This window comes from Pelobates fuscus, chromosome 10 (genome assembly GCF_036172605.1).
Source record: "Pelobates fuscus isolate aPelFus1 chromosome 10, aPelFus1.pri, whole genome shotgun sequence".
Taxonomy (NCBI): domain Eukaryota; kingdom Metazoa; phylum Chordata; class Amphibia; order Anura; family Pelobatidae; genus Pelobates; species Pelobates fuscus.
In genome coordinates, this window is record NC_086326.1 from 14,045,909 (window position 1) to 14,071,081 (window position 25,173).

Sequence of the window (25,173 nt, forward strand, 5' to 3'; positions counted from 1 at the left end):
TTTATTATTACCATTATTATTCCTGTTTATATATATATATAGCATTATGTATAGACATAGGCTTTTCCATACTCCATTGCATTAGTTTGAGGGGACAGCAAATTTACACTGTTATACAGTGTCATTTTTTCAGTGTTGTCACATGAAAAGATATAATAAAATATTTACAAAAATGTGAGGGGTGTACTCACTTTTGTGAGAAAATGTATGTGTGTGTATACTGTATACCTATATGGGCATATGCATACATACGAGTTTCTATGTGTGCACATTTGTACATATGTAGGTATGTGTATTCGGATTTCTGTATGTATGTAAGTATAAGTGTGCATGCCTGTGTATTTGTCTATTTGAGTGTATTTATATGTATTTGTGTGGATATATCTGTATGTATGTATATATATGTATATTGTATGTGTATGCAGATTCTGGATGATAATAGGATGTGGGTACTTGAATTCTCAATCTGTGTAATTATATTTTTTTTTGTAACTCTCCCCCTTCTAGTACCACCTCCTGCATTGTTTTGTTTTGCTCTATGTCTGCGATCCTTTAACAGATATTTAAGACCCTCTGCGAGAATGGTGTCTATTTTCTATCAGACCTGTGTCTTATCTGCACTCATATCGCTTTAACCCCTGTATCAAAAAAATAAGGCTGCTTGTGTTTAGTTTTGACAAATATAAATGTCCTTTATTGCAGAAGATTTAATAAACGTTCACCTTTGCTAAGAAAAGGTTGTGTACATTCCTGTGTGGTTACATTGTTCTTGCAGTAATGAGAATACAATGTATACACTCAGCCTGACTCCAAGCATTGACCGGCCTCAGCCAGCTCTTTCTAAATCCTATCTATTCTTAGCCAACCACATGGCGTCCTGGCCCACACTCCCTCGCAATGCTGGGTTAAACCTGCTCCACCACTGATGGGCTTGCCTTCTGTTTATCTGAGACATTGGACTAGTTTATTGGCTGCCAGGGCAGCAGGGAGGACTGACAAGTTAGGCTGCTCCCCTCCCATTTACTGTACAAGCTGCTTATGTCATAGAGAGGTCGCTGTTGTCACTGGATGCTTCAAAACATTTGACTTCTGAGCAAGGACGTATAGGAGCGTAAGTGTGATCTAAAATTACATTTCTGGGAAAAAAAGCCTGTGGGTAAATACATATTAGGAAAGCTAAGGCCACATTAATTGCACATGTTTCTAAACATCATAAATGCTTGGTGGGAGGTGGGAAATGCCTAGTTTCTTCTAGTTCTGAATGGGTTAAATCAAGGTCAATGTTCAAGCATATAAGCAGGCAGTAGGTATAGCAGCAGCTAAAAAGACCGTAGAGAATGAAGGGGTTAATTGCATGTGGTTTTCTTGGAAAACGACTCACTGTGAACCGCTTTATGCGGCTGAGCTGGTTTCTCAATGAAAGGATTAAGCTGCAGATTAATGATCCCTGAGGCAACAAGAAATTCTAACCAACTGCACCCCCAGGGCAAAGGTTGACCCTTTTAACCTGTGGCACTTTAATGGCATTGAAAGGGTTAAAGGTGTGGCTGTTTTTGGGGTACGGTATAAAAGACTGTGCATGCCACCATCTGCTGCGCTGTGTAGTATTAACCCTCTGAGTGCTGGAATAGTGAGGCCATGTTAAACACTTGCAGACCAGTTAGAGAATTGATTTTATTTTATTTTTATTTATTTTTTAACATGGCTTTGCCAAATATATTTTTTTGCTTCAGGGCACTTTTAATGCAGTAACTAAAACAGGAGCGGTTTTGACAGCTTAGTCATATTATTCAAACTGAAAGGGAGGAAAAAAAAAAAAAACCCCACCCGAACCGCTTGGCATGTGATACATACTACTGCAGATCGGAGATATGAGAAAACATTTACTCTCACAGTTTTTGTTCTGCATTACCTAAACCGACTGTTAGAATGAAAGATTTTACTTTTTTTGTTTAGCAAAATTTGTCTTGAGATTTTTTTTTGTTTCTTAAATACGTAATTCTCATTACACCAGATACATGTTGAAACAATGTTATTACATATGAAATACACCCTATGAGAAATGGGGGAAGAAATGTTTATGGTTGCCATGGAAACAGAAAATATGCACAGTTGTGATATGAATGGAGCTGAAATGCAGACTCTGTTGCAAACCCTAACCGTCAAATCTTGGAATATTTTTTAGTAGATTTCCTTACATGACCTCCAATTCTATATTAAGAGAAACAACATTCCGATTTAGTTATACGTTGCATTAAAGCTCTATTAGCCAGCATTCTTAACATATACAGCGATACCCGATATTAATTAGCTCCTCTAGGAGCGTTGAAGAACATAGAAGAAGTACTATATGCTGTGAGCAGGGCTATTTTAGCAGATCCTATTTCAAGGAAAACAGGCAGGCCGAATGGAAACTTTGTGTAAAAATGTCTGGGCATTGGTTCAAATCTCTGAAAGAGACGTATTTTAGAGTTCTGGAAAATGTGAGGAAGCGGCCTGTGAGTAAGAATATTGGATAATAAAAGGAAATGTGAATTTGAAGACATAAGGCTTTGCGAGCAAAGAGGATTTTCACAGCTTTGCTTAGCTATAACGCTATGTCATTTTACCCCTATATATTACCATAGCAACACAATCTGGAATAAAGCAGCGATGGGCCTCGGCACAGCTCGCAGTCAGCTGTGGAGGTCAGGATATGGATATATCAGATGTTGTCAAACTGGTATCAAATGGTTTGATGTAGGGTGGTGCTCATAGACTACCATAGTCACTATACTTGGGTTTTAGACATTATATCAGTCTAGATTTCACCAAACTTCCAAATTCATCTTCGAAATGTTCTCCTCTTCTTTTTAGACAATGACTCAAGAAATTCCATTCAACATAAACATCAAAGAGCCACGATGGGACCAGGGCAGTTTCGAAGGGAGAGCTAGACATTTCTTCATGGTCACAGATCCAAGGAATATTTTACTCGGACCTAAAGTGCTAGAGGAAGCAAAGACCATCGTACAAAATTACAGGTCTATAAAGCAGCATTTCATTGACTTGTTCCATTCTACTATTTACTCTACTCCTGGTCATCTGACACCTCTGAATGCAAAGCGTCTCCCAGCGGGTTGTAATGGAAACCCCTTCCCCCAACTTGAATATTTTAGTCTAAGTTTTTAAAGTCAGTTCTCAAGTCAGCACAGTTTCCCGTTTAGGTACTCAGTAGCTTGCCCTTCGGTAAATCCACGCTCAGCTCTCAAATATGGTTTTGTTCACTTGTGCCATTAGAGAGAAAACCTATAACATTTTCACATCAGACTGATCCCATTGGCACAAGTGAGAAGAAACATTTTTGAGACATGAGCGGGGACTAACCAAAGGGCAAGCTACCGAGTTTCTCTAAGTTTTTTTCTCGTTCTTAGAGCTCTCGTATTCTCTGTTTTTGTTTCACGAATAAATGTAGGCCTAAAATAACTATAGGCTTCGAATAAAATGTTGCACTTACTTTGCAGTGAAGAAAATAATATGTAAGATCAATTCAAACAATGCAGATAAGAATAGGAATAGCAGCAATCTCTTCTTACAAAGTTTAAAAATCACCAACATAAATTCTCTATTTCTCTTGTGTTTGTTAAATAAAACCTATAAGCATATAAAAATATGGCCGATTCGAAGATCCTGATTAGAATACACCGAGTACCACATTTGGTACCAGACCTGCAAAAGCAATAGATGGGAGCCATGTATAAGTGGTAGTGTTTTACTTATAGGCTTTGCATGCTAGGTTAAGGAGACTTGTGGATGGGGGAAAGTTTGACTCGGCCGTACCATTTCCCAGAAAGTAGAACATTTTTCTGGATGCCCAAATTTCTGACATATTTCAGTTTGAAACCGAAAACCAGATTTGTAAACAAATCAGAAAAACCTGAAAGGGACCAATCAGTGTGCTGCAAAATATATACATAGTATCATCTAATTATTATTATTATTATTATTGCCATTTATATAGCGCCAACAGATTCCGTAGCGCTTTACAATATTTTGAGAGGGGGGATGTAACAATAAATAGGACAATTACAAGAAAACTTACAGGAACAATAGGTTGAAGAGGACCCTGCTCAAATGAGCTTACAGTCTATAGGAGGTGGGGTATTAGAAACATTAGGATAGGAAATATCAAGTAGGAGTGAAGCAGAACTGGAGGAGAGAGCAAAGCACTATCCCATAGGAGAGCAAGAGACAGGTATGTAAGGGAGAGATTACTCTGGGAGGCCATACGCTTTCCTGAAGAGATGGGATTTAAGGCCCTTCTTAAATGATTGAAGACTAGGGGAGAGTCTGATGGCAGTAGGCAAGCTATTCCATAGGAGAGGAGCCGCCCGTGAGAGGTCCTGCAAGCGCGAGTTGGCCGTACGGGTGCGAGCAGCGGTCAGGAGGTGGTCGCGGGCAGAGCGGAGGGTACGAGGAGGGGCATACCTCTGGATCAGTGAAGAGATATAAGAGGGGCTGGAATTGTTCAGTGCTTTAAATGTATGGGTTAGCACTTTGAATTGACTCCTATAGGATACAGGGAGCCAATGTAAGGACTGGCAGAGGGGCGAGGTGTGAGAGGACCGACTGGATAGGAAAATATTATAATAAATATAATGTTATTATGTATATATTTTGCAGTACACCCAGTCACATTTTTTTCACATTTGGTTCACAGATCAAGTGACTAAAAGACCAACTGAGGAAAAACTAACGGAGCAATAAACCATTTATATTTCTATAACGAATAAGTATACAATATATATATATATATATTTGTGGTTGGGAACAACAATAAGCCGAGTTATGTTAGTGGTGCATAAGTTGATTGTGGTGTGCTGAAAGCGACGTTCGGGTAGGCCTGTAAAAAGAGGGCCCCCCAATCTAAATGGCTTGATAAAGGGAGCGGCCCAAAGGAAGGGCAGCCTGTGCATTTATAGGCTGGAATATCTCCTCCCACAGGCCCAGCCTTCCATTTGTAGTTGAAGACAATATGCTGAGTTATGCTCGTGGTGTACAGGTCGGTTGTGGTATGCTGAAGCAGACGTTCAGGTTGGCTCTAAAATTATGGCAAAAAGTTAATAGTTTAACACGTTAATATGTGTTGATGTAAAATTGTAAGTATTTATCGCGTTATCAGCATTTACCTGAAAGAGATAATTGGTTAGTGGGAGATACTGTATAACACCAAGATACTGGCTGACCTATGTTATGCCCGGTGGTGAAACAATTAAGCTAAATTGGTGACCTGGGAACCTAACTAGTTGCAAAGTGGCGACGAGAGGCTCTACCTAGGATTTGGCCCGTTGGGTATGTTTGCCACTGAGCATTGTGGCGGGGTGTTGGCCTCTGGGTGAGGATTAAAGAGATTCAAAATAAGTTGGCCGTGACAGGTGAGGCCCTAACTGCTTTTCCAAGAGGGCAGAAATGCGAGGCAGTAACTATGATTTGGCCCGAGGGGTGAATACCTCCATAGTTGAGGATGGGAGTTGGCCTTGCAGGACCGCTAAATAAGCACAAGAAGCAGAAAACTACCTATGGCCACTAAGAGTACCCTAACAGCCAGACCAAGCTAAAGATAAGTTCGGTAGAGCGAGTGCTTGTTCTAAGAAGGGAGGTAGTCTCATTAAGCCAGTCACTTACGTGGTGACTTGAAAAACGTAAATGCAAAACAATAAATGTGGCATGATTAGACATACAGAAAAAGTCCTGATAGTGGAGCGCTGATTGTAAAAGTAGATGAGAATAGGGTATAAAAATAGGAAACCTAACAACCTATGCAATAATACACAAAATAACTATTAAAAACCCTTCTCTTCTAAATAATTACATATAGAAAGTAACTTATATCACAGAAAATACAGAAAAACTATACAAACTAAACTAAATACAGAAAATTCAATACAATAATGGGAGAAAATGAATAAAAGTCCAGTACTGGTGTCCCAAAGAAATGTGTTAAGCTGTCCACTCCATCACATAGATCCATATATATGTAAAAGATAGAAAAAAAGGGGTATCAATATACCATGTACTTTTCATTTACCACACTGAAGATTGATAGTTAAAAATCTGTTTTATTTTAACGATATTTAAAAATATAGAAAATATAGAAAAAAATGTATAATTGGTCTTTAAAAAAAATCACAGATTAAGCCATGAAAAAAGTCCAGACCTTATTTGAAAATATTCGGCGTCCCGAAACATCGGAATATTGGTGCTGCAGAAGTTTCAAACAATGGTCTTTACTGGAACAAAGATGATAGATGATGGCTGATAGTGATAGGATTCAGACTCCTCCAGACGCGTTTCTCCGCATTCGGCGGCTTTATCAATGGATGTGGTCTGTCTGCTTACTTTCGTTTATATAGCATCTGCCGGTTTCCTTTCACCCGGAGCACATTACAAATCATCAGTGTGTCTTACAATTGCAGTGTAACAACCATGTATCTGCGGACAGCTTTTATCACATAAACCTTAATTCACTCTAAATTATACATTCTTACTAGCCGTTCTTATCGGCACAATTTAACTTTTACTTTGTTTAGCTCCGTTGCTATAGTAACACCCGCTTGAATGGGTTTAAATGTAACTGCTGTTTATTGAACGATCTATTTAGACAGAGTAAGATAAAGGTAGAAAGAGAGGAAATGTTATGGACAAATACCTTGTATTAATCTTATTGTAATATAAAATAGCTAAAACAAATGATGGTTCCTAAATTGCAACCAAAGAGATAAATGATTACGTTCAAATTATTAAAAACATTAAAATAAGTCAATCTAAATGAGTATGTTCCCTAAGGTTACTTAACTCCTTATTATGAGTGAGCTAGTATATAATGAGAAAAAAATAAATAAAAATGATTAACCATTTCATATCACAAGTGAGTGATCTTCCTCTAAAAGGGACCCCATGCATTCCTAAGGGCATAGCCTATTACTAATATGTAGAATCAAATTAAGACCATACAATCATAAGTGGACACTCTCCTTAAAAATTCCAGAAGAAATAAAACATAAAAAAAAAACATAGAAAAAGATAAAATAAAAGTAAAGATGAATAAGATAAAAATAAGTATCCAATAAGAGAAAACTATAAATAAAAATCCAGCTCAAAGTCAGATTAGGCATACTTCTTTTTTGTCTCTTATTTTCTTAAAGGGCCAGACACAACCTTTAAAGAAGTTGTATTAAAACATTGAGAGGTCATCCCAAAAAATGGCAGAGTTCGAATCGGCATTTAGTCCCTTAGGTTGCAGCGTGTCTAGATTGTATATCCATTTCATCTCGGTGATGCCCAATTGTTTATTATGATCACCTCCTCTCCAGTTTTTATTTACTTTACATATTCCTTTAAAGTTCAAGAGGCTCATACCTGAATTGTGATGTTGTTTGAAATGGGCTGACGCTGAATGTTGCATGTAGCCTTTCCTTATGTTCAGCATGTGTTCTCTGACTCTAACGTACAGTTGCCTCTTGGTTCTTCCAACGTACTGTAGCCCACACGGGCACTCCAGTACATAGATCACGTTAGTACTATGACATGTTATATGCTCTTTTATTTTAAAAGATTCTGTCGCCTTCTAAGAGTTCCCTTTCAGGACTTCAAATACTAGTTTCATTTGCTTGTATTTGGCGACAGAATCTTTTAAAATAAAAGAGCATATAACATGTCATAGTACTAACGTGATCTATGTACTGGAGGGACCGTGTGGAAGAACATTTCCTCTCTTTCTACCTTTATCTTACTCTGTCTAAATAGATCGTTCAATAAACAGCAGTTACATTTAAACCCATTCAAGCGGGTGTTACTATAGCAACGGAGCTAAACAAAGTAAAAGTTAAATTGTGCCGATGAGAACGGCTAGTAAGAATGTATAATTTAGAGTGAATTAAGGTTTATGTGATAAAAGCTATCCGCAGATACATAGTTGTTACACTGCAATTGTAAGACACACTGATGATTTGTAATGTGCTCCGGGTGAAAGGAAACCGGCAGATGCTATATAAACGAAAGTAAGCAGACAGACCACATCCATTGATAAAGCCGCCGAATGCGGAGAAACGCGTCTGGAGGAGTCTGAATCCTATCACTATCAGCCATCATCTATCATCTTTGTTCCAGTAAAGACCATTGTTTGAAACATCTGCAGCACCAATATTCCGCTGTTTCAGGACGCCGAATATTTTCAAATAAGGTCTGGACTTTTTTCATGGCTTAATCTGTGAATTTTTTTAAAGACCAATTATACATACATGTGGAAAGTTTTTTTCTATATTTTTAAATATCGTTAGAATAAAATAGATTTTTAACTATCAATCTTCAGTGTGGTAAATGAAAAGTACATGGTATAGTGATACCCCTTTTTTTCTATCTTTTACATATATATGGATCTATGTGATGGAGTGGACAGCTTAACACATTTCTTTGGGACACCAGTACTGGACCTTTATTCATTTTCTCCCATTATTGTATTGAATTGAGGTTTTTCTGTGATATAAGTTACTTGCTATATGTAATTATTTAGAAGAGAAGGGTTTTTAATAGTTATTTTATGATTAGACCTACACCTGGCAGATGCATTTTACATTATATCATGTTATATATATATGTATATATATATTTTCTTTTACAGCCCCCATTGATGTGTATAATATAATCATCATTTAATGACTGTCCCAAGCCATAAATTCTTTCTTTTTTGGTACCTTGGGCAGAATTCAGAATAATAAATCAAAACAAACATGTTCTTTTGTGGTTCATTTGATTCGTGATTCCGGTACATTTTGTATTTAAGGAATTTGGCCCAGAATCGTACCAATTGCAGATCGAACTGAAACTAATCTCTAGTCTAGATTAATGCAACCCTCCCAAAAACGGCCCAAAAACTGTTCAAAAACAGCATTCTGTGATTGGAGAACATACAGTTTTAATTTATAAGCAATTTTAAGATTTATCGTACAAATGTAATAAACTTGTTATTGTGTTACCAGAATGGGAATACCGACACCAGGACTGACTGAAGATCAACTGTGGCGTGCAAAATATATCTACGATTCTGCCTTCCACCCAGATACAGGAGAAAAAATGGTGCTGATCGGACGCATGTCTGCGCAAGTGCCCATGAACATGACCATCACTGGCTGCATGCTGACATTTTACAGGCATGTGTCAAACGCAAGGATTAATATATCCAAGTACATGCAAAAGTGCATATAATTTTAATGCCATATGTATTTTATGCACACTCACCCCACCCCCATTTGATGTTGCTAATGTTTAGGTGCATAATATGGAAATTAGTTAAGAGAAAAAAAAAATCCCAAGTATAGGATAACAAAAAGGCATTTACTAAACACCTCAATATCCAAAACTCACAGATCAAATATCTCAACAACACAACAGCTGGCCGGACTGAGGAGGCCATAGAACGAGGCCATCGTGGTCAACATGTAAAACGTTGGTATTTTATGTGTGAGGATTTTTTTTTTTGTTGTTTTTTTTTCATCATTTGAGTTTCTCACTCAAAACATAAAAAATGTATAATTTTTATAATCTAAAAAATGAAAAATATTAAATAAAGCATAAATTGTACATGAAGTTCTTTAAAAGAAAAACAAGCTGTGCAACCTTTTAAAGAATGTTAATATAACACATACATTTGTTTTATATTTTTTTCTTAGCAATCAGATCTCTAGAAGCCGAGATTTAGTCCCGGTGATTATGTCTAAAGCTGATTACAGAAGACAGTACATGCATCATTTAATTTTCATAGAAATATATTTCTATGCTGCGCTTTTTATCAATCTAAGTCATGTTCAACAATCACAGGATTGATGTGATTTAAAGTATCTAACACCAGATAAGCTAGATTTCATTTTCTCTTTTTTAAATCAAAGAAGTGCACAGGAAAGGACAAAACTCTGCACAGGATTCAAAAAACAGGATCCCAATAATGGCAATTTGGATCCCAATAATGGCAAACAGGATCCCAATAATGGCAATTTGGAACTTCGGACATTTGTAAGCATCCGAATGTCCGAATTGCATGAAACAAATTGCACATGGTTGTGGTGGCAGTCCAGGCACTGGGAGGCCTACAGATGTGTAAGTGGTTGTGGTGGCAGTCCGGGCACTGTACATCTGTAAGGCTCCCAGTGCCAGGATTGCCACCACAACCACTTACACTTCTATAGGGCTCCCAGTGCTAGGAGCTTATTGGTCTAGTTTCCTGTCATCATTCATGTAATTTTCCCTCCCTCCCTCATTTTGCCACTTTACAGAAATCCGAAGCACTTCGGCAATTCGGACCTAAGTCCTTCAGTTTGGTTCGGCACTTCCGAACTACCGAACTTCGGGCATTCGTAAGCATCCAAACGTCCGAATGTACATTTGGAACAAAACGAATTGCACAGTTCTATTTAAAATGATTCTTAAGGATGTTTTTTTACACATCCTGCACTACAGTAAAGCTGTTAAAGAGATCTACCCACAAATCCTCTAATGCAGGGTGGCAAGAGGCAACTCTTCACAAGTTACAGAACTACAATCCCCACGTTACTTTGCCTGTCTGATGGCTGGCAAGAGATATTGGGAGTTGTATTTTCTTAACAGATGGAGGGCTATCTATAACCCCTGTTCTAATAAACTGGGTACATTCCTTGTATTGCATTCTAACCAGGATTTAAAGAAGTACAGCAATGAGTGTACAAACGTAGGTGGTCATTTATAAGTCATTTCATAATGCATCCAGCATAGTTTCACATTTTGCATTAACTGTTTGTCTACAGGACTACTCCGGCTGTGCTGTTTTGGCAGTGGGTGAATCAGTCTTTTAACGCCATTGTAAACTATACCAATAGAAGTGGAGATGCACCCATTACAACCAGGTGAGAAATATTAAATATACCGATTTACTTTGTGTGCTTTACCCACGAGCGACCTACCATTAACAAACCTGTTTATGTGGACTGCAACTCCATGTAGGCACAGAGAGCACACACTCCAATAAGTGTTAATTCCTGGTATAAATCATTCTTGTAGTTTTCTCTGTAACAATAATGTTGTAAAGGCAAACAATGTTCATAATAACTTTGTGTGTGTGGACAAATCACAATTAATGTCACACATGCATAATTCAATAATAATTAAAGGAACACTATAGTCACCTAAACAACTTTAGCTTAAAGGGAAACTCCAGTGCCAGGAAAACGATCCTCACAGCGTGAGGACGTCCAGCGATGCTCTAGCACAGGTTTCCTGTGCTATGAAGCAGGAAGTTATAAAACACTGCAATAATTACACTTGCAGGGTTAGGAGTAGTGGGAGTTGGCACCCAGACCACTCCAATGGGCAGAAGTGGTCTGGGTGCCTGGAGTGTCCCTTTAATGAAGCAGTTTTAGTGTATAGATCATGCCTCTCAGGTTTCACTGCTCAATTCACTGTCATTTAGGAGTTAAATCACTTTGTTTCTGTTTATGCAACCCTTGTCACACCTCCCCTGGCTCTGATTGACACAGACTGCATGAAAAAAAACACTGGTTTCACAGATGGTTTAATCAGATGTAATTTATCTTGAACAATCTTATCTCTTGCTCTGTAAATTGAACTTTAATCACATACAGGAGGCTCTTGCAGGATCTAGCAAGCTATTAAACAGAACTTGCAATAAAGAAAGGATAAACTTTAGATGAATCTTTACAGGAAGTGTTTATGGAAGGTTGTGCAAGTCACAAACAGGGAGGTGTGACTAGGGTTCATAAAGTGATTTAACTCCTAAATTACAGAGAATTGAGCAGTGAGACTGCAGGGGCATGATCTGTACACTAAAACTGCTTCATTAAGCTAAAGTTGTTTTGGTGACTATAGTGTTCCTTTAAAATAATTGCTGTGCCTTTATGTGTATATATATATATATATATATATATATATATATATTACACACACACACACACACATTTAGCTATGCTTTAACATCTACTTTTTGTAAAAAAGAAATACAATTCCATTGAAACCAAGCAAATTCCTGGCTAGCTTCCTGGCTTATTTGAGTGTAGTCATGTGAGAATTCCGGAGAAATAGTAGATATTCCTGGATAGTATTATACTTCCAGTTGATACCTACTATTGCTACTAGACATTTGTGAGATCTATTTAAGCAGATCTACAGGATTATTCATTAAACTCTGAATTACAGTAACGTGAAATGCAAACAGCAAAGTGTAAGTGAAAAGCGTGTTTGGAGAAATTGTTCAATTCAAGTATTGTCACCACATTGTCACCGTTTGGCTTGCATTTCCCTGCAGTTTGGAGTTTTGTGTATAACAGATTACTTGAAAAGTTATTCACAAAACTACTAACAGCAGCAAAATGGAATCCCTATAAAAACATTCGGGCTAAGATTTAACGAATACGAGTTTAGAGCACTTTCCAAATGGACTCCCTCGATGTGCGCATTTGAGCACTATGACCTGGATTTAATATGGTTGGTTAAAATTTCCAAATGATTCAATATTTTTGAAAAAACTTTTCAAATGACTTTTTCCAACATGCTGAATTATCAAAACATATTTATCAAAAAAATATCAATACATCAAACAAAATGTAAACGTAAAAAAAAAAAAAAAAAATGAGACCATATATTAGATCTATTTTTAGAGGAGCACGGACCAATGTGTCTATCCAGGATTTCTGTTTACCAAGCATTATAGAGGTTACATTGTTCACACCCTATTCTAGAGAATGTAACTCCACATATATTTATATATATATATATATATAAAATAATCTCAAAAATAAAGGCTTGCACTCACGGTCTGTTGTTAGGATTAAAACATTTCTTCTTTATTCCATATTGTTAAAATATAGTTGCTGTCATCTTTGTCAAAGACAAAGCTGACAGCAACTATATTTTAACAATATGGAATAAAGAAGAAATGTTTTAATCCTAACAACAGACCGTGAGTGCAAGCCTTTATTTTTGAGATTATTTTATATGTTTTTGGCTATGGCTTAAATGCACCCGGCATTTTTTGACAACCTTTGAGTGTGTGTGCTGGGTACAATTGGATACTATATATATATATATATATATATATTTTTTTTTTTTACAGCCAACTGGGTACAGCCTACGTCAGTGCAACAACAGGTGCCGTCGTTACAGCTCTAGGTCTTAAATCATTGACAAAGGTAAATAATTTATTGTTAAACTTAATTTATTTTAAAAGTGATGTTTGAATGATGGAAAAAAACAAGATTATGTATAACCAGGCTCATCTACTAAACCAGGGTTAATTTCGGCAGCAAATTTCAATTTAGTTTTTGTCATAGTCTTTTGACTAAAAAGCCATTTTAGTTTTAGTTGTATTCTAGTCATCTGAATAGTTTAGTTTCATTTGGTTAAATATAAAAAATATTAGTCGACTAAAATGGTTAGTCGACAAAATTAGCACCGTACTAAACACCAAATTGAAGTAAATTGACATCTGAATTGGAAAAACAGATTTGCTGACTTGGGGAAATTCTCCAACTCTACGATAGAAAGATTTTCTTTGCCAGTAATCCATTCCAGACATTTAATGTCTTCAAATGGGCAACAGTAAAGGAAAGTTCGAAAATTACTCCATTCGCACAGTCAGGGAGAGGAGTAAATGGCATCTCTCATTTCCCATTGGCTAATTTAGATCACATGAAATATCATGTAAAATATTGTAAAAGATAAGAGATGCTAAATCTTGTTTAAAGTGTTTTATTACCTCAATATGTCCATACATTATTTTATTTTTTTAAAGTGTACATACATTTGAATTTTTTTTGCTTTTCTAAACGGCACTCGATAGTCCAAATTATTGTTTTACGATATGATAACTATGCATCCAGTGTGTTAAATGTTATGCTGAGAATTTTGAAAAACAAAATAAAATATAAATATTGAAACAAAGGAATAAAGTATATACACTAAGAGAATACACGTATACTGAGATAGTTCCAGGTGAACTTCACAACCACCTGTGGAAATATATAGCAAATAGACAAAAGTGGAAACCACCCAGAATACGTATAATGAATAAAATACAAAAAGACAACCTGATATAGGTCAAATTTCCTTGAATGGAATCTGTGTAAAAATTGAAAACACTTTCATAGCGTAAAAAAGTAAATATAAGTAGTGTTTAAAGTGAGATTAGAAATGCACTCACAAACAAACGATTATTCAGGCCTTTCACCCTCTCAGGGGTAGTGTGAGGAGTAAAGATGTCCTCCGACACGATATATGTGGATGTAAAAAATGCAATATAGTGAAGTATGTTTGGAAATATATAAATTCACATTTATTCATTGCACTTACAAATTAGCAGCATAAAAAAGGCATCTCTCCATAAACATATGGAACTCCTGGTGGTGATAGTTGAGTATCCACAATCCAGAGTCAGGGAGAAGATACAGCATTCAAATAAAAGTAAATAAAAACAAATATAAGTACATAGAAGTAGAATAATATCAAACGCGTTTCGTCCTATTGGATGTCGGACTTCTTCAGGGATAATTGTGGATCCACTTCTGAGGGTTTTTATACCCTTCAACATCATCTTCTTGATCCGGTACACATGCAATCAAACATGCGTTTCACTGTGAACCGCAGAAATCCGGCGCGGAATACAAGGAGCTTCTCAAACAGTTCCGGGTAATAGTGCGCATGCGCGTAATGACCGCGCATGCGTCAACTGAAAAGACCGTTGCCTGTAGGGGACAAAAGGCATAGAAAGGCGAAAAGACGCCTGAGAACAAAACCGAGCACATATTGCTACAAATTCTAATAGAGTGGTAGAATTGCCAATAATGTTACAGCATATATTCTAGATATATCTCTACATCTCAATATATATACACATTTACGAACATGAGCACAAAATTAACTGCATAATATAAATTATATATATATACACAACCATATGTAAATATAAGTTTATAGATAAGGATGGATTTAAAATCCAATTAATATGGACCAAATTAAAGGGACATGTAGCCCCATAATAAGCTATTGGTGTGCAAGATTACTGGATGCAAATTTAATTATAGGGTTCTCATATGTGAAACAGAGAATTGGGCTCAATTAAAGGGTCATGTATACCCATCATGTGTTATTGATGTGCAAGGAATTATGGGTGTAGATTAAATTGATTATAGAGCTTCCTATAAGTAAATCAGGAGATTAAACTATAGCAAGGGATAAACATAAAAAATAGGTATGAAAAATATATTAAAAATATATAAAAAATATATAAAAAATATATTCCACATATTTACATATAGGTCAATATATACATATAAACAAAGAAAAACCATGGCATCTTATTGAAGAGACTTCGACAACGAAGAGAACCTTTGAGGAAATGATTAGATGAGACCCTGTAAATCTATTTCTTGGTTGAGTCCCATATTCAAGGTTTTTAGATTAAAAATCCACCAAGCCTCCTTCCTAATTAGTTCCTGTAGTTTGTCTCCACCTCTCCATCCTAGTTGAACCGAGTCTATTCCATAAACTTGCAGAGTGTTCCAAGAGAATGAGGGACAAGAATTGCAGTGTCTTGGTACACTATGGTCAATTTTATTTTTGCGTATGTTGTTGTGGTGTTCCAATATTCTGATGTGTAACTTTCTGGATGTGCGTCCGACATATTGGGCACCACAGCCGCATTGCAACAAATAGATTACAAAAGTAGAAGAACACTGAATATAGTTTTTTATTTTATATGTTTTTTTCGTGTATGTACCAGTGAAATCTTGGATTTTCCTTTTGAGGTGTGTACAGGTAGAACAATGGCCACAGCTGTAAAACCCTTGTACTTGGGTCTTTAAAAAGTTGTTACAAGAAGGAGTGCTAGGTAATAGACTGGGTGCCAATTTGTTCTTTAGATTGCTGGATTTTTTGTAGATTACTGTAGGCAAATCTGGTAATACATCTTTTAAGATCTCATCTCTCTTTAAGATGTACCAATGCTTTTTAAGGATTTTTTCTACCTGTCTAGCTTGGGAATTGTATTGTGTGACAAACGCGAATTCAAATTTGTTATTAGTATTTTTTATATTGCTATTATTTTTTCCTCTATCTGTATTGTCACTTTTCTCCTTATTTTTATTTTTCCATCTGAATCTATTTTTTATTTTTTGCTCAGCTGTTAATAGTTCCAGACCCTCTTCATTTTTGTTAGTTAGCAACAATGATCTGTCAGAATTTAATATTTCAGATTTAGATGTCTCCATTTTTTTCACATTATACCCTTTGTCAGTATATCTTTGTTGTACAATCTTAGACTGTTCTAGGAACATGTGGTTATCTGTACAGTTCCTTCTGAGCCGGGTAAATTGGCTCTTAGGAATGTTGGAGAGCCATGGAGGATAATGAGTACTGGAGTTCTCGATGGCTGTGTTACAGTCTGTGGGCTTAAAATACGTCTTGGTTTTTAGTTTATTTTGTTCTACATATATAGTTAAATCCAAGAAATTTATAGTGGAGTTACTGGATATCGAAGTGAATTTTAAATTATATTCATTGTCGTTAACTTGACCCAAAAATAAATCAAGGTCCTCTGTAGAACCATCCCAGATGATCAGGACATCGTCGATGAAGCGCCGCCATAGGACCAAACCACCCCCACCATGGTTCGCCAACTTGATGTGCTGGCGCTCCCAATGGGACACATACAAGTTGGCAAAACTGGGGGCGAATTTTGTTCCCATGGCGACGCCGCACCGCTGAAGAAAAAACTGACCATTAAACCAGAAGAAGTTTTTGGCGAGTACGAATTGGATACAGCTCACCAGAAACTCAATCTGGGCATCCTCTAAAACTCTAAAGCTCCTTGTATTCCGCGCCGGATTTCTGCGGTTCACAGTGAAACGCATGTTTGATTGCATGTGTACCGGATCAAGAAGATGATGTTGAAAGGTATAAAAACCCTCAGAAGTGGATCCACAATTATCCCTGAAGAAGTCCGACATCCAATAGGACGAAACGCGTTGGATATTATTCTACTTCTTATGTACTTATATTTGTTTTTATTTACTTTTATTTGAATGCTGTATCTTCTCCCTGACTCTGGATTGTGGATACTCAACTATCACCACCAGGAGTTCCATATGTTTATGGAGAGATGCCTTTTTTATGCTGCTAATTTGTAAGTGCAATGAATAAATGTGAATTTATATATTTCTAAACATACTTCACTATATTGCATTTTTTACATCCACATATATCGTGTCGGAGGACATCTTTACTCATCACACTACCCCTGAGAGGGTGAAAGGCCTGAATAATCGTTTGTTTGTGAGTGCATTTCTAATCTCACTTTAAACACTACTTATATTTACTTTTTTACGCTATGAAAGTGTTTTCAATTTTTACACAGATTCCATTCAAGGAAATTTGACCTATATCAGGTTGTCTTTTTGTATTTTATTCATTATACGTATTCTGGGTGGTTTCCACTTTTGTCTATTTGCTAAAATATAAATATTAGCTGTTCATATACCAGCACTGACCGTAGGGAGGATAACATGCCGTAATTCACTTTGCACACATGTGATAAATCTGTCACACTATTTTATATAGATAACATATTGGGGTAAAGTCAGAGTTAATTTAAATATTCAGAATTGGAATTGTTAGTTGGTGATTCCCATGTAACATGTTCTGTGTAACTGGAATGATAAACATATTAATTTACTTATCCCTGTGACACAGAACACAGACAACATTTGAGTATTTGAGTGCAACGTTCCGTTCCTGAGACATTTTGTATTTACTCTGATTTCTGCTATTTGATTATATGAATACTGTGTCTTTCTAGCGTTTACCTGCCCTGATCGGCAGATTTGTACCATTTGCCGCTGTTGCAGCTGCCAACTGCATCAACATCCCATTAATGAGACAAAGGTAAGTAGATTGCTTCTATAAATATTAATATCATACTTCCAGAGATCTACCAGGATAGTAAGTAGTAATAACCCAAACGTTTCTGGAAAGATTCTATATAACAATAATAAGAGGGCATATACAATATTTTACACACACCAGCAATATAGCCCCTTAAGAACAAAAGATTTTTTGAGATGCGACGCATTTGTGACCAAGGACTTTCTTGACACTTTTGCCATTTGTATAATATATAATATGTGTGGGTTCACTTAGAGGTGAGACAGGGCCTTCTTTTGATACCCTATATCGAAATATCCTTTATCTGCATTAAAAAAAAAGAAAAGGAGGCAAAAAAAATAAATAAAAAAATAAAAAAATTGTTAGAACAGGTCAAATTGTCTGCATTTAGGGCAAATAACATTAAAATCAATGCTACGTTTAACACACATTTACTTTAATTAGAGAGTTGAAACATGGAATCCCCATTACAGATGAAAATGGAAATCGACTTGGAGAGTCTACGAAGGCCGCCCAGCAGGCTATCGCCCAGGTGGTGGTATCTCGGATTGGCATGGCAGCACCAGCTATGGGTAAGTGCAAGCAGGAATAAGAGCTGATGGCAGCCTAAACAGATTGATTTTTGTGCCAACCCCACCACTCCCTATCTATGCATAATAAACCCAACTGATTGTATCTCTGCTAGAGAATCTGAACATGCGCGCTAAGGATCAACCAATCTCCACCTCGGATTCTTACTGGGTTATTTACTAAAGATAGAATTCAAAGTGAATTTAAACTTTAAAGACAGAGTGGCTGAGTTAAAAGCATCGCTGACTTTTTTCCAGTTTGGCTCTTTTCACCTTAAATTAGCATTTACGCAAGGCTGCAGATTGTGATCTCATATAAGAGTTACAGTATGACTTTATGAAAAGAAATATGTTAACTGCTGATTATAAATCCACAAACCTATTTTTTTTTTTTTTTTTTTTAGTTTACTGGTAAATTAAAAACTATGAAAATATATTACTTCTCTGTCCTGCGTTAAACGCGGCCTGCTGTAAGAGATTGATAATTTACAATCTCGCTTACACAGAACTGATGTACACACAAATTGTTTTCAGAAAAAAATATATATTCTATAAAAGTAAATGCAGTTATCGTTTGGTTACACACCGTAATCTACAAAACACATCTTTTTCTGATTACAACTAAAAAGTATACATTTCATCAAATACCCACAGAAATAGATTTGTGATATCACTAGAATAAAAGTTCTGATCACTTGCACCCAAAGAAATGGCTACCCATAGAATAAATGGATACCCTTATTGTCTACAGTTATTCCCTTTATGGTACATTAGGTTTCATGTACAGTTACTTACATTTCGAATCCTGTAAAATTATATATAAAGTCAATACGTTGTTAAACACAGATCTGCACACCAGTCAAGCCATAATACTTGCTTTTCCCACAGGGATTCTGGTGGGCATATGCAAGTTAGTTCAATAATGAATCACCCCTTTGCCTCATTATTCCATTTTAAACATGGATTCCTTGGAGTCTGTGTTTGCTGTATACAACAGCTTTGAAACACAACTCAGGAAGAGGAGCAGAGCCATGTTTTATCACCTTTCATAGTTTTCCCAAATATTTTGCAAGGACGATATTTGGATGAGCCAATCTGCCAAATGAATGGCTATCAGACCACTTGGACTAAATTATATTTTTGGATGAAGTGATTCAGCTGAACTAATTTTTGAGTAGTAGATAAAAGGTTATATTTTATATTGTCTGGCCATTTATGTGCACCATGGAGAGTTCTTAAACTGTAATCTTGTTGATGGAAAGGAATTCATGACATTTGCCCGATTCTGCTGGAAATATCAACCATGACCTTACAGAATGCCATTTTTCCTAATCCCATTCTGGAGCTGAATGTTTGACATTTAACAGGGTACAATGTAATTACGGTTCATTTCTTTGACTCTGTGGTAAAGCCGGTATTGAAAGCATTGTGTTAAACATCTTACCAGAATGGTATTTCTGATTAAAAATTGTTTTGTAGACCGCATTCTGAAGCCATTTTTACTTCATATCACAGAATTACATAAGTATTTCCTCAATAAGATAAATTTAGTAAAAGATGAGGTCCACATCGATATAACATCCTTTGTCCCCAGAACACCAATAATGCATCTGTCTGTGACTAAAGTTAGTCAACGATTTGTTTGTGCTATGATAGAGTTTAACTCTCACCACTTGTTTAACTAAACAATACCTTTCATTAGTGAGGGACCTTGTACCTCCATTTATGGTAGGACCAGATGTTCCTCAATTCTCTGCGAGATAACATCTTAGCTAGATTTACGAATGTATGATGGTCATCCCAGTAGTGAATGGAGAATGTCACTATGTAAACAAGTGAACTAACAAATAATTTTGTATCAGCACCACTTCAGATACAAATGAGAAATGATGTCATTCTAGAAATTTATTTTGTACCCCATAACTGTGCAGTCATCCTCTGGTAATTATTGGAGACATTGTCCAAAGCCAAGTTTAGGATCAATGTACCAAGCTATGCTGGCACTTCATTAATAACTTGTTAGAAAACCTACAATGACAACTGCACCAATTCAACTACTGTTACGGGGCTGTGGTGACCATATGGACGCCTCTGCATCAAATCAGGAACTTCAATCCAAAAGCGATGTAGCTGCATTAACTTCCCAAGTTGTCATTAGTCGGACTGCAATAGGAGCACATTGTCAATCACATTGCGTATTAAGGGCCCTAACTCATACCAAAACAGTTGTGGTGGGGAAAAAAAATGTGGATGAAAACCCCTTCCACCTGAAGTAAGTGGATAGTTATTACATTGCTAAATACAAATACACTCACCAGTCTGGGCCCCAACTCATATATACAGACACAGGCCAAACCAGGCTTTTCCCCTTACTTCAAGTTGATCCAGAGTTCCTGTCTACAGACCAGGCTCGGTGTTCAACCTGGATATTGTTTATTATTTCTTTACTGCTTTTGTACTCCTCCTAGACTGAATACAACATTTCTTAGCGTAGTACTGAGATTTCATATTTCCTCCTTGCCTTTATTTCTGTGATTTTAGTAAGACATAACTGCCACACACAGACGCACACACAAATATCATCAAACAGACACACAGTTTAACATGTACACACAGTCAAATGCAATCTCACACTGTCATGCACACACAGTCAGAGACTCATGCACACTTTGTCAAACAGACACACAGCCAAGTACACATACAGTCAAACAGACACAACCAGACCAATAAGTGTTACAGGGCCTCATGCCAGCCACTTAGAAGATTACTGCCTCTAACCCCTTGATGGTGGCCCTGATCGACAGTTCTTTCATATCATTGTACCTTAATATGTTCATGAATTAGACGTAAAAAGTGTTTACAGAAAGCTTAATCATTTGCCATATTAATACAGGATTGTAACTTTATACAGAGTGTAATTTTATTTATTTTATTTAGCAATCCCCCCATTGATAATGAATGCGCTGGAGAAGAGAGCATTTCTGAAGGTAAGAGTTTCCTTTCATATTGTTTTAGATTTGTATATCTAACTATCAAGAAGCCAAACATGCAAAATAAGAATTAATCTCTAAAAGAAATTAAATGTGTTGCAGTAAACAGAGCTCAAAATCTCTAATTATTTATTTATTGGTTTATAAAATATTTTACCAGGAAAGATACATTGAGATTTCTCTCGTTTTTAACTATGTCCTGGGTCCACAAAACATTGCATTGATACATTATGGTACAATAAAATACAAAAACAATATCAATACACAATATATACAAAATTTAAAGGAACACTATAGTCACCTAAATTACTTTAGCTAAATAAAGCAGTTTTAGTGTACAGATCATTCCCCTGCAATCTCACTGCTCAATTCACTGTCATTTAGGAGTTAAATCACTTTGTTTCTGTTTATGCAGCCCTAGCCACACCTCCCCTGGCTATGATTGACAGAGCCTGCATGAAAAAAAAAACTGGTTTCACTTTCAAACAGATGTAATTTCAAACAGATGAACTTTAATCACATACAGGAGGCTCTTGCCGGGTCTAGCAAGCTATTAACATAGCAGGGGATAAGAAAATCTTAATTAAACAGAACTTGCAATAAAGAAAGCCTAAATAGGGCTCTGTTTACAGGAAGTGTTTATGGAAGGCTGTGCAAGTCACATGCAGGGAGGTGTGACTAGGGTTCATAAACAAAGGGATTTAACTCCTAAATGGCAGAGGATTGAGCAGTGAGGCTACAGGGGCATGTTCTATACACCAAAACTGCTTCATTAAGCTAAAGTTGTTCAGGTGACTATAGTGTCCCTTTAACATAGAACAGGTAGGAAATATATAATCAACCATGACATGTGCATTCTGATTTGAGATATGTAGAGAGGGATCTCTTAAAGGACTTTAGGCTTGGAGAAGATTTGAAAGTGTGCAGGAGGTCGTTCCACAATTGTGGGACATTTTTATGTGCTATTTGTATGTTTTTGTGAGATATGATATTTGTAATCCTCTCTATGTCATGTAAAGGGATGATCATGTTTGTATCCGGATATAGATTGTTTATTTTCAATGCACCGTGTCAGACTTTTTGTTTTTTGTTATCTCTCACAGCGTTACCCAATTATGAATGCTCCTCTTCAGGTCGGGCTGGTTGGATTTTGGTAAGAAACATACATACATATATATATATATATATATATATATATATATATATATATAAAATGCAGCCTGAAATTGACATTCATTTAACACTGATATCAGCAAGATTTAATTTGTTTTAAAGATTCTAAAGGCTCCATCCACATTATATAGAGTAAATCAACAAATACTCATGTCACTAATTATAGATGCATTTAAAACCAAATTCCTTCCAAATATTTGGAGTTTCTCTTTCCACCCAGGGGTGACCAACCTTGGCCCTCCTGCTGATGTTGGAATAGAATTCCCCTCACACTCTGCAGGGAGACTGGAGAGCCAAGTCTTCTAATTTGCCTTTCAATCAATCTAGAGGTAGAGAAACACTGGGATTTGGGAGGACCCATTTAATTATCAAGTGATGTTCATTGGTTGGTAACAATAATAATAACTCTACATATGAGTGTTTACACTTTAAAATGTAGTTTAATTTAGAACCCATGATCGTTTATCTAGCCAGTCTGTCTACTCTGAATGTGGGGGCCACAACACGCAGCTTTCTGAGTATTATGTAGCTTGTGCAGAGACACTGCTTAAACTTTCTATAAAATCGGAAGGAAATAATATAGACATATTAACAGTGCCAGCATGTAGGTCACTGTCCATTTATCCATCAGACAAGGGGACATGAAGCAGTCTTTATTATTTTATTCCTATCCCAAGGTGAGGGTCTAAAGCAGATCTCTTGGTACTGTACCCTAGCGGCAAATTATGAATCTTCTGTATTTGAATATAATAGACTTTCTATAGAGCAATAGATGTATAGATATAGAACAGAGACCAACAGCAAGACAACTGACCCGCTCACCACGCTCGCTCTCTGTAAAGATTCGGTCATAGTCCGTGCTTTTTAGGCAATTTGGCCGAGCCCGCTTGAAAAAAGAAAATGTTAAATACATGTAATTCAACTTATCACACATCCCCTCCACTATCACTACTGTTGACCCAAGGTGACAGAAAGAAAATCTATGAGCCCTAAAAAGGGTGTAACAGGTTTGTGGTGTATGATCACGTGCAGTCGGACTCTGAATTCAGAGCTCAACGTCCGTTATGTTCTGAAAGGCACTCCGGAATCAGAGACCTAAAAATAATTCATTTCTATAAAATACTTTCAGTTTTTTGTGTGTCCTTCACATTCCACAGAAATTCCGGTCTACCCCACTGTGACTAACTGTGAAACCCCGCTTTCACCATCTCCGTATGGTTCATGTGATTGCATTGTATTGTTGGGAATTGAAACCCAAATTGCACATTTTAGGCAATCAGAAATTAACTATAAATGACCCAATAACACTAGAATTACATTGGAATTTCTTTTTCTGTAATTTAGGGTTTAGTGAAAACCCATTTTGTGTTTATTAAAGTACAATAATTACATAGATCTGGGACTATTTTAAATGGAGAGTTAGAACAGAGAGCAGCAACTACTCATTTCTAACGAACGCTGGAAAATATATATATTTATAAAATGTTTTTATTATTTTATTATTTCAGTTTGGTATTTGCCACTCCGCTGTGCTGCGCACTCTTCCCACAGAAAAGGTATGTGAGAAGACAATTTACATTGGCTTGATATAAAGATTATTTACAAATGCCAGTAGGAATTGGGGAGTCATTTGTTTTGCAAAAACAATGTTTTTTAGGTGCACGGAACATTGTGAAATAGTTTCAGACTTTTTTTAATTTTTTTACTTAAAATACACAAAATCTTGCGGTCAGGTGCCCTAGTGGTCAGGAGAGGGAGGTTAATGTTGGCTTAATTTACAAATGTATGACATATGTTGAGAACGGTGCAAGGTTTGGGATATGTGTAAGATCAAATGAGGGAGTTGCAAAACAGGTGATAATTTTAAAATACTTTCTCTTGATTCATGCCTTTCTTTGAAGTTCTGCTTGAACAATACATGGATTGTAAATACAATACCAGCCCTAAATATTGATACAATGTTCAGATGGCACCAAGTTCCTTTAACTTTTCACTACCAAGCCCGGTTTAAAACAATGATTGACAGATAGCCAAGATGGAGGTGCCTAGTTGTAGGATAGAAGGTGCAATTTTCGATATTTCATTTAATTTTTCAACTTCACAAATACACATTTGTTAAAAATAGAAATAAGCTATCATAAAATTTACAGATTCGTGTAAATTATCATTCCCCTCTAAGATTTTATGAATGAATATGGAATATATGTGTTTATAAATAACATTAGTGAGACTACCAAGCAGTGCTATCAGACTACTCACACCGTTATTATTATTCTCCGCAGCTCAATGAGCGTATCACGTCTGGAACCTGAGGTCCGTGCCCAGATTCTCGAGAAGAACCCTGGCACACAAGTTGTATACTTCAACAAAGGACTTTAACCTTCACAATCAGTCAGTACACTCCGCGGAGACAATTCAGAATATTATTTTCACAGTATATGTGAAAAATAAGTAGTACAAAATTTGACCTTTATCTGCTTTTA

At 36.4% G+C, this 25,173-nt stretch overlaps 1 protein-coding gene across 1 annotated transcript; it reads left to right on the forward strand.

Annotated features, from left to right (window-relative positions):
- The first annotated feature begins 1,030 nt into the window (after positions 1 to 1,030).
- Positions 1,031 to 25,173, forward strand: SFXN3 (sideroflexin 3). Its single transcript, XM_063434906.1, has 11 exons — positions 1,031 to 1,111; positions 2,857 to 3,023; positions 9,018 to 9,188; positions 10,815 to 10,913; positions 13,136 to 13,211; positions 17,873 to 17,958; positions 18,403 to 18,530; positions 21,465 to 21,514; positions 22,621 to 22,670; positions 24,199 to 24,246; positions 24,973 to 25,173. Exons 2-11 carry the CDS (start codon positions 2,860 to 2,862, stop codon positions 25,067 to 25,069), a joined length of 969 nt encoding a protein of 322 aa, XP_063290976.1. The 5' UTR covers positions 1,031 to 1,111; positions 2,857 to 2,859; the 3' UTR covers positions 25,070 to 25,173.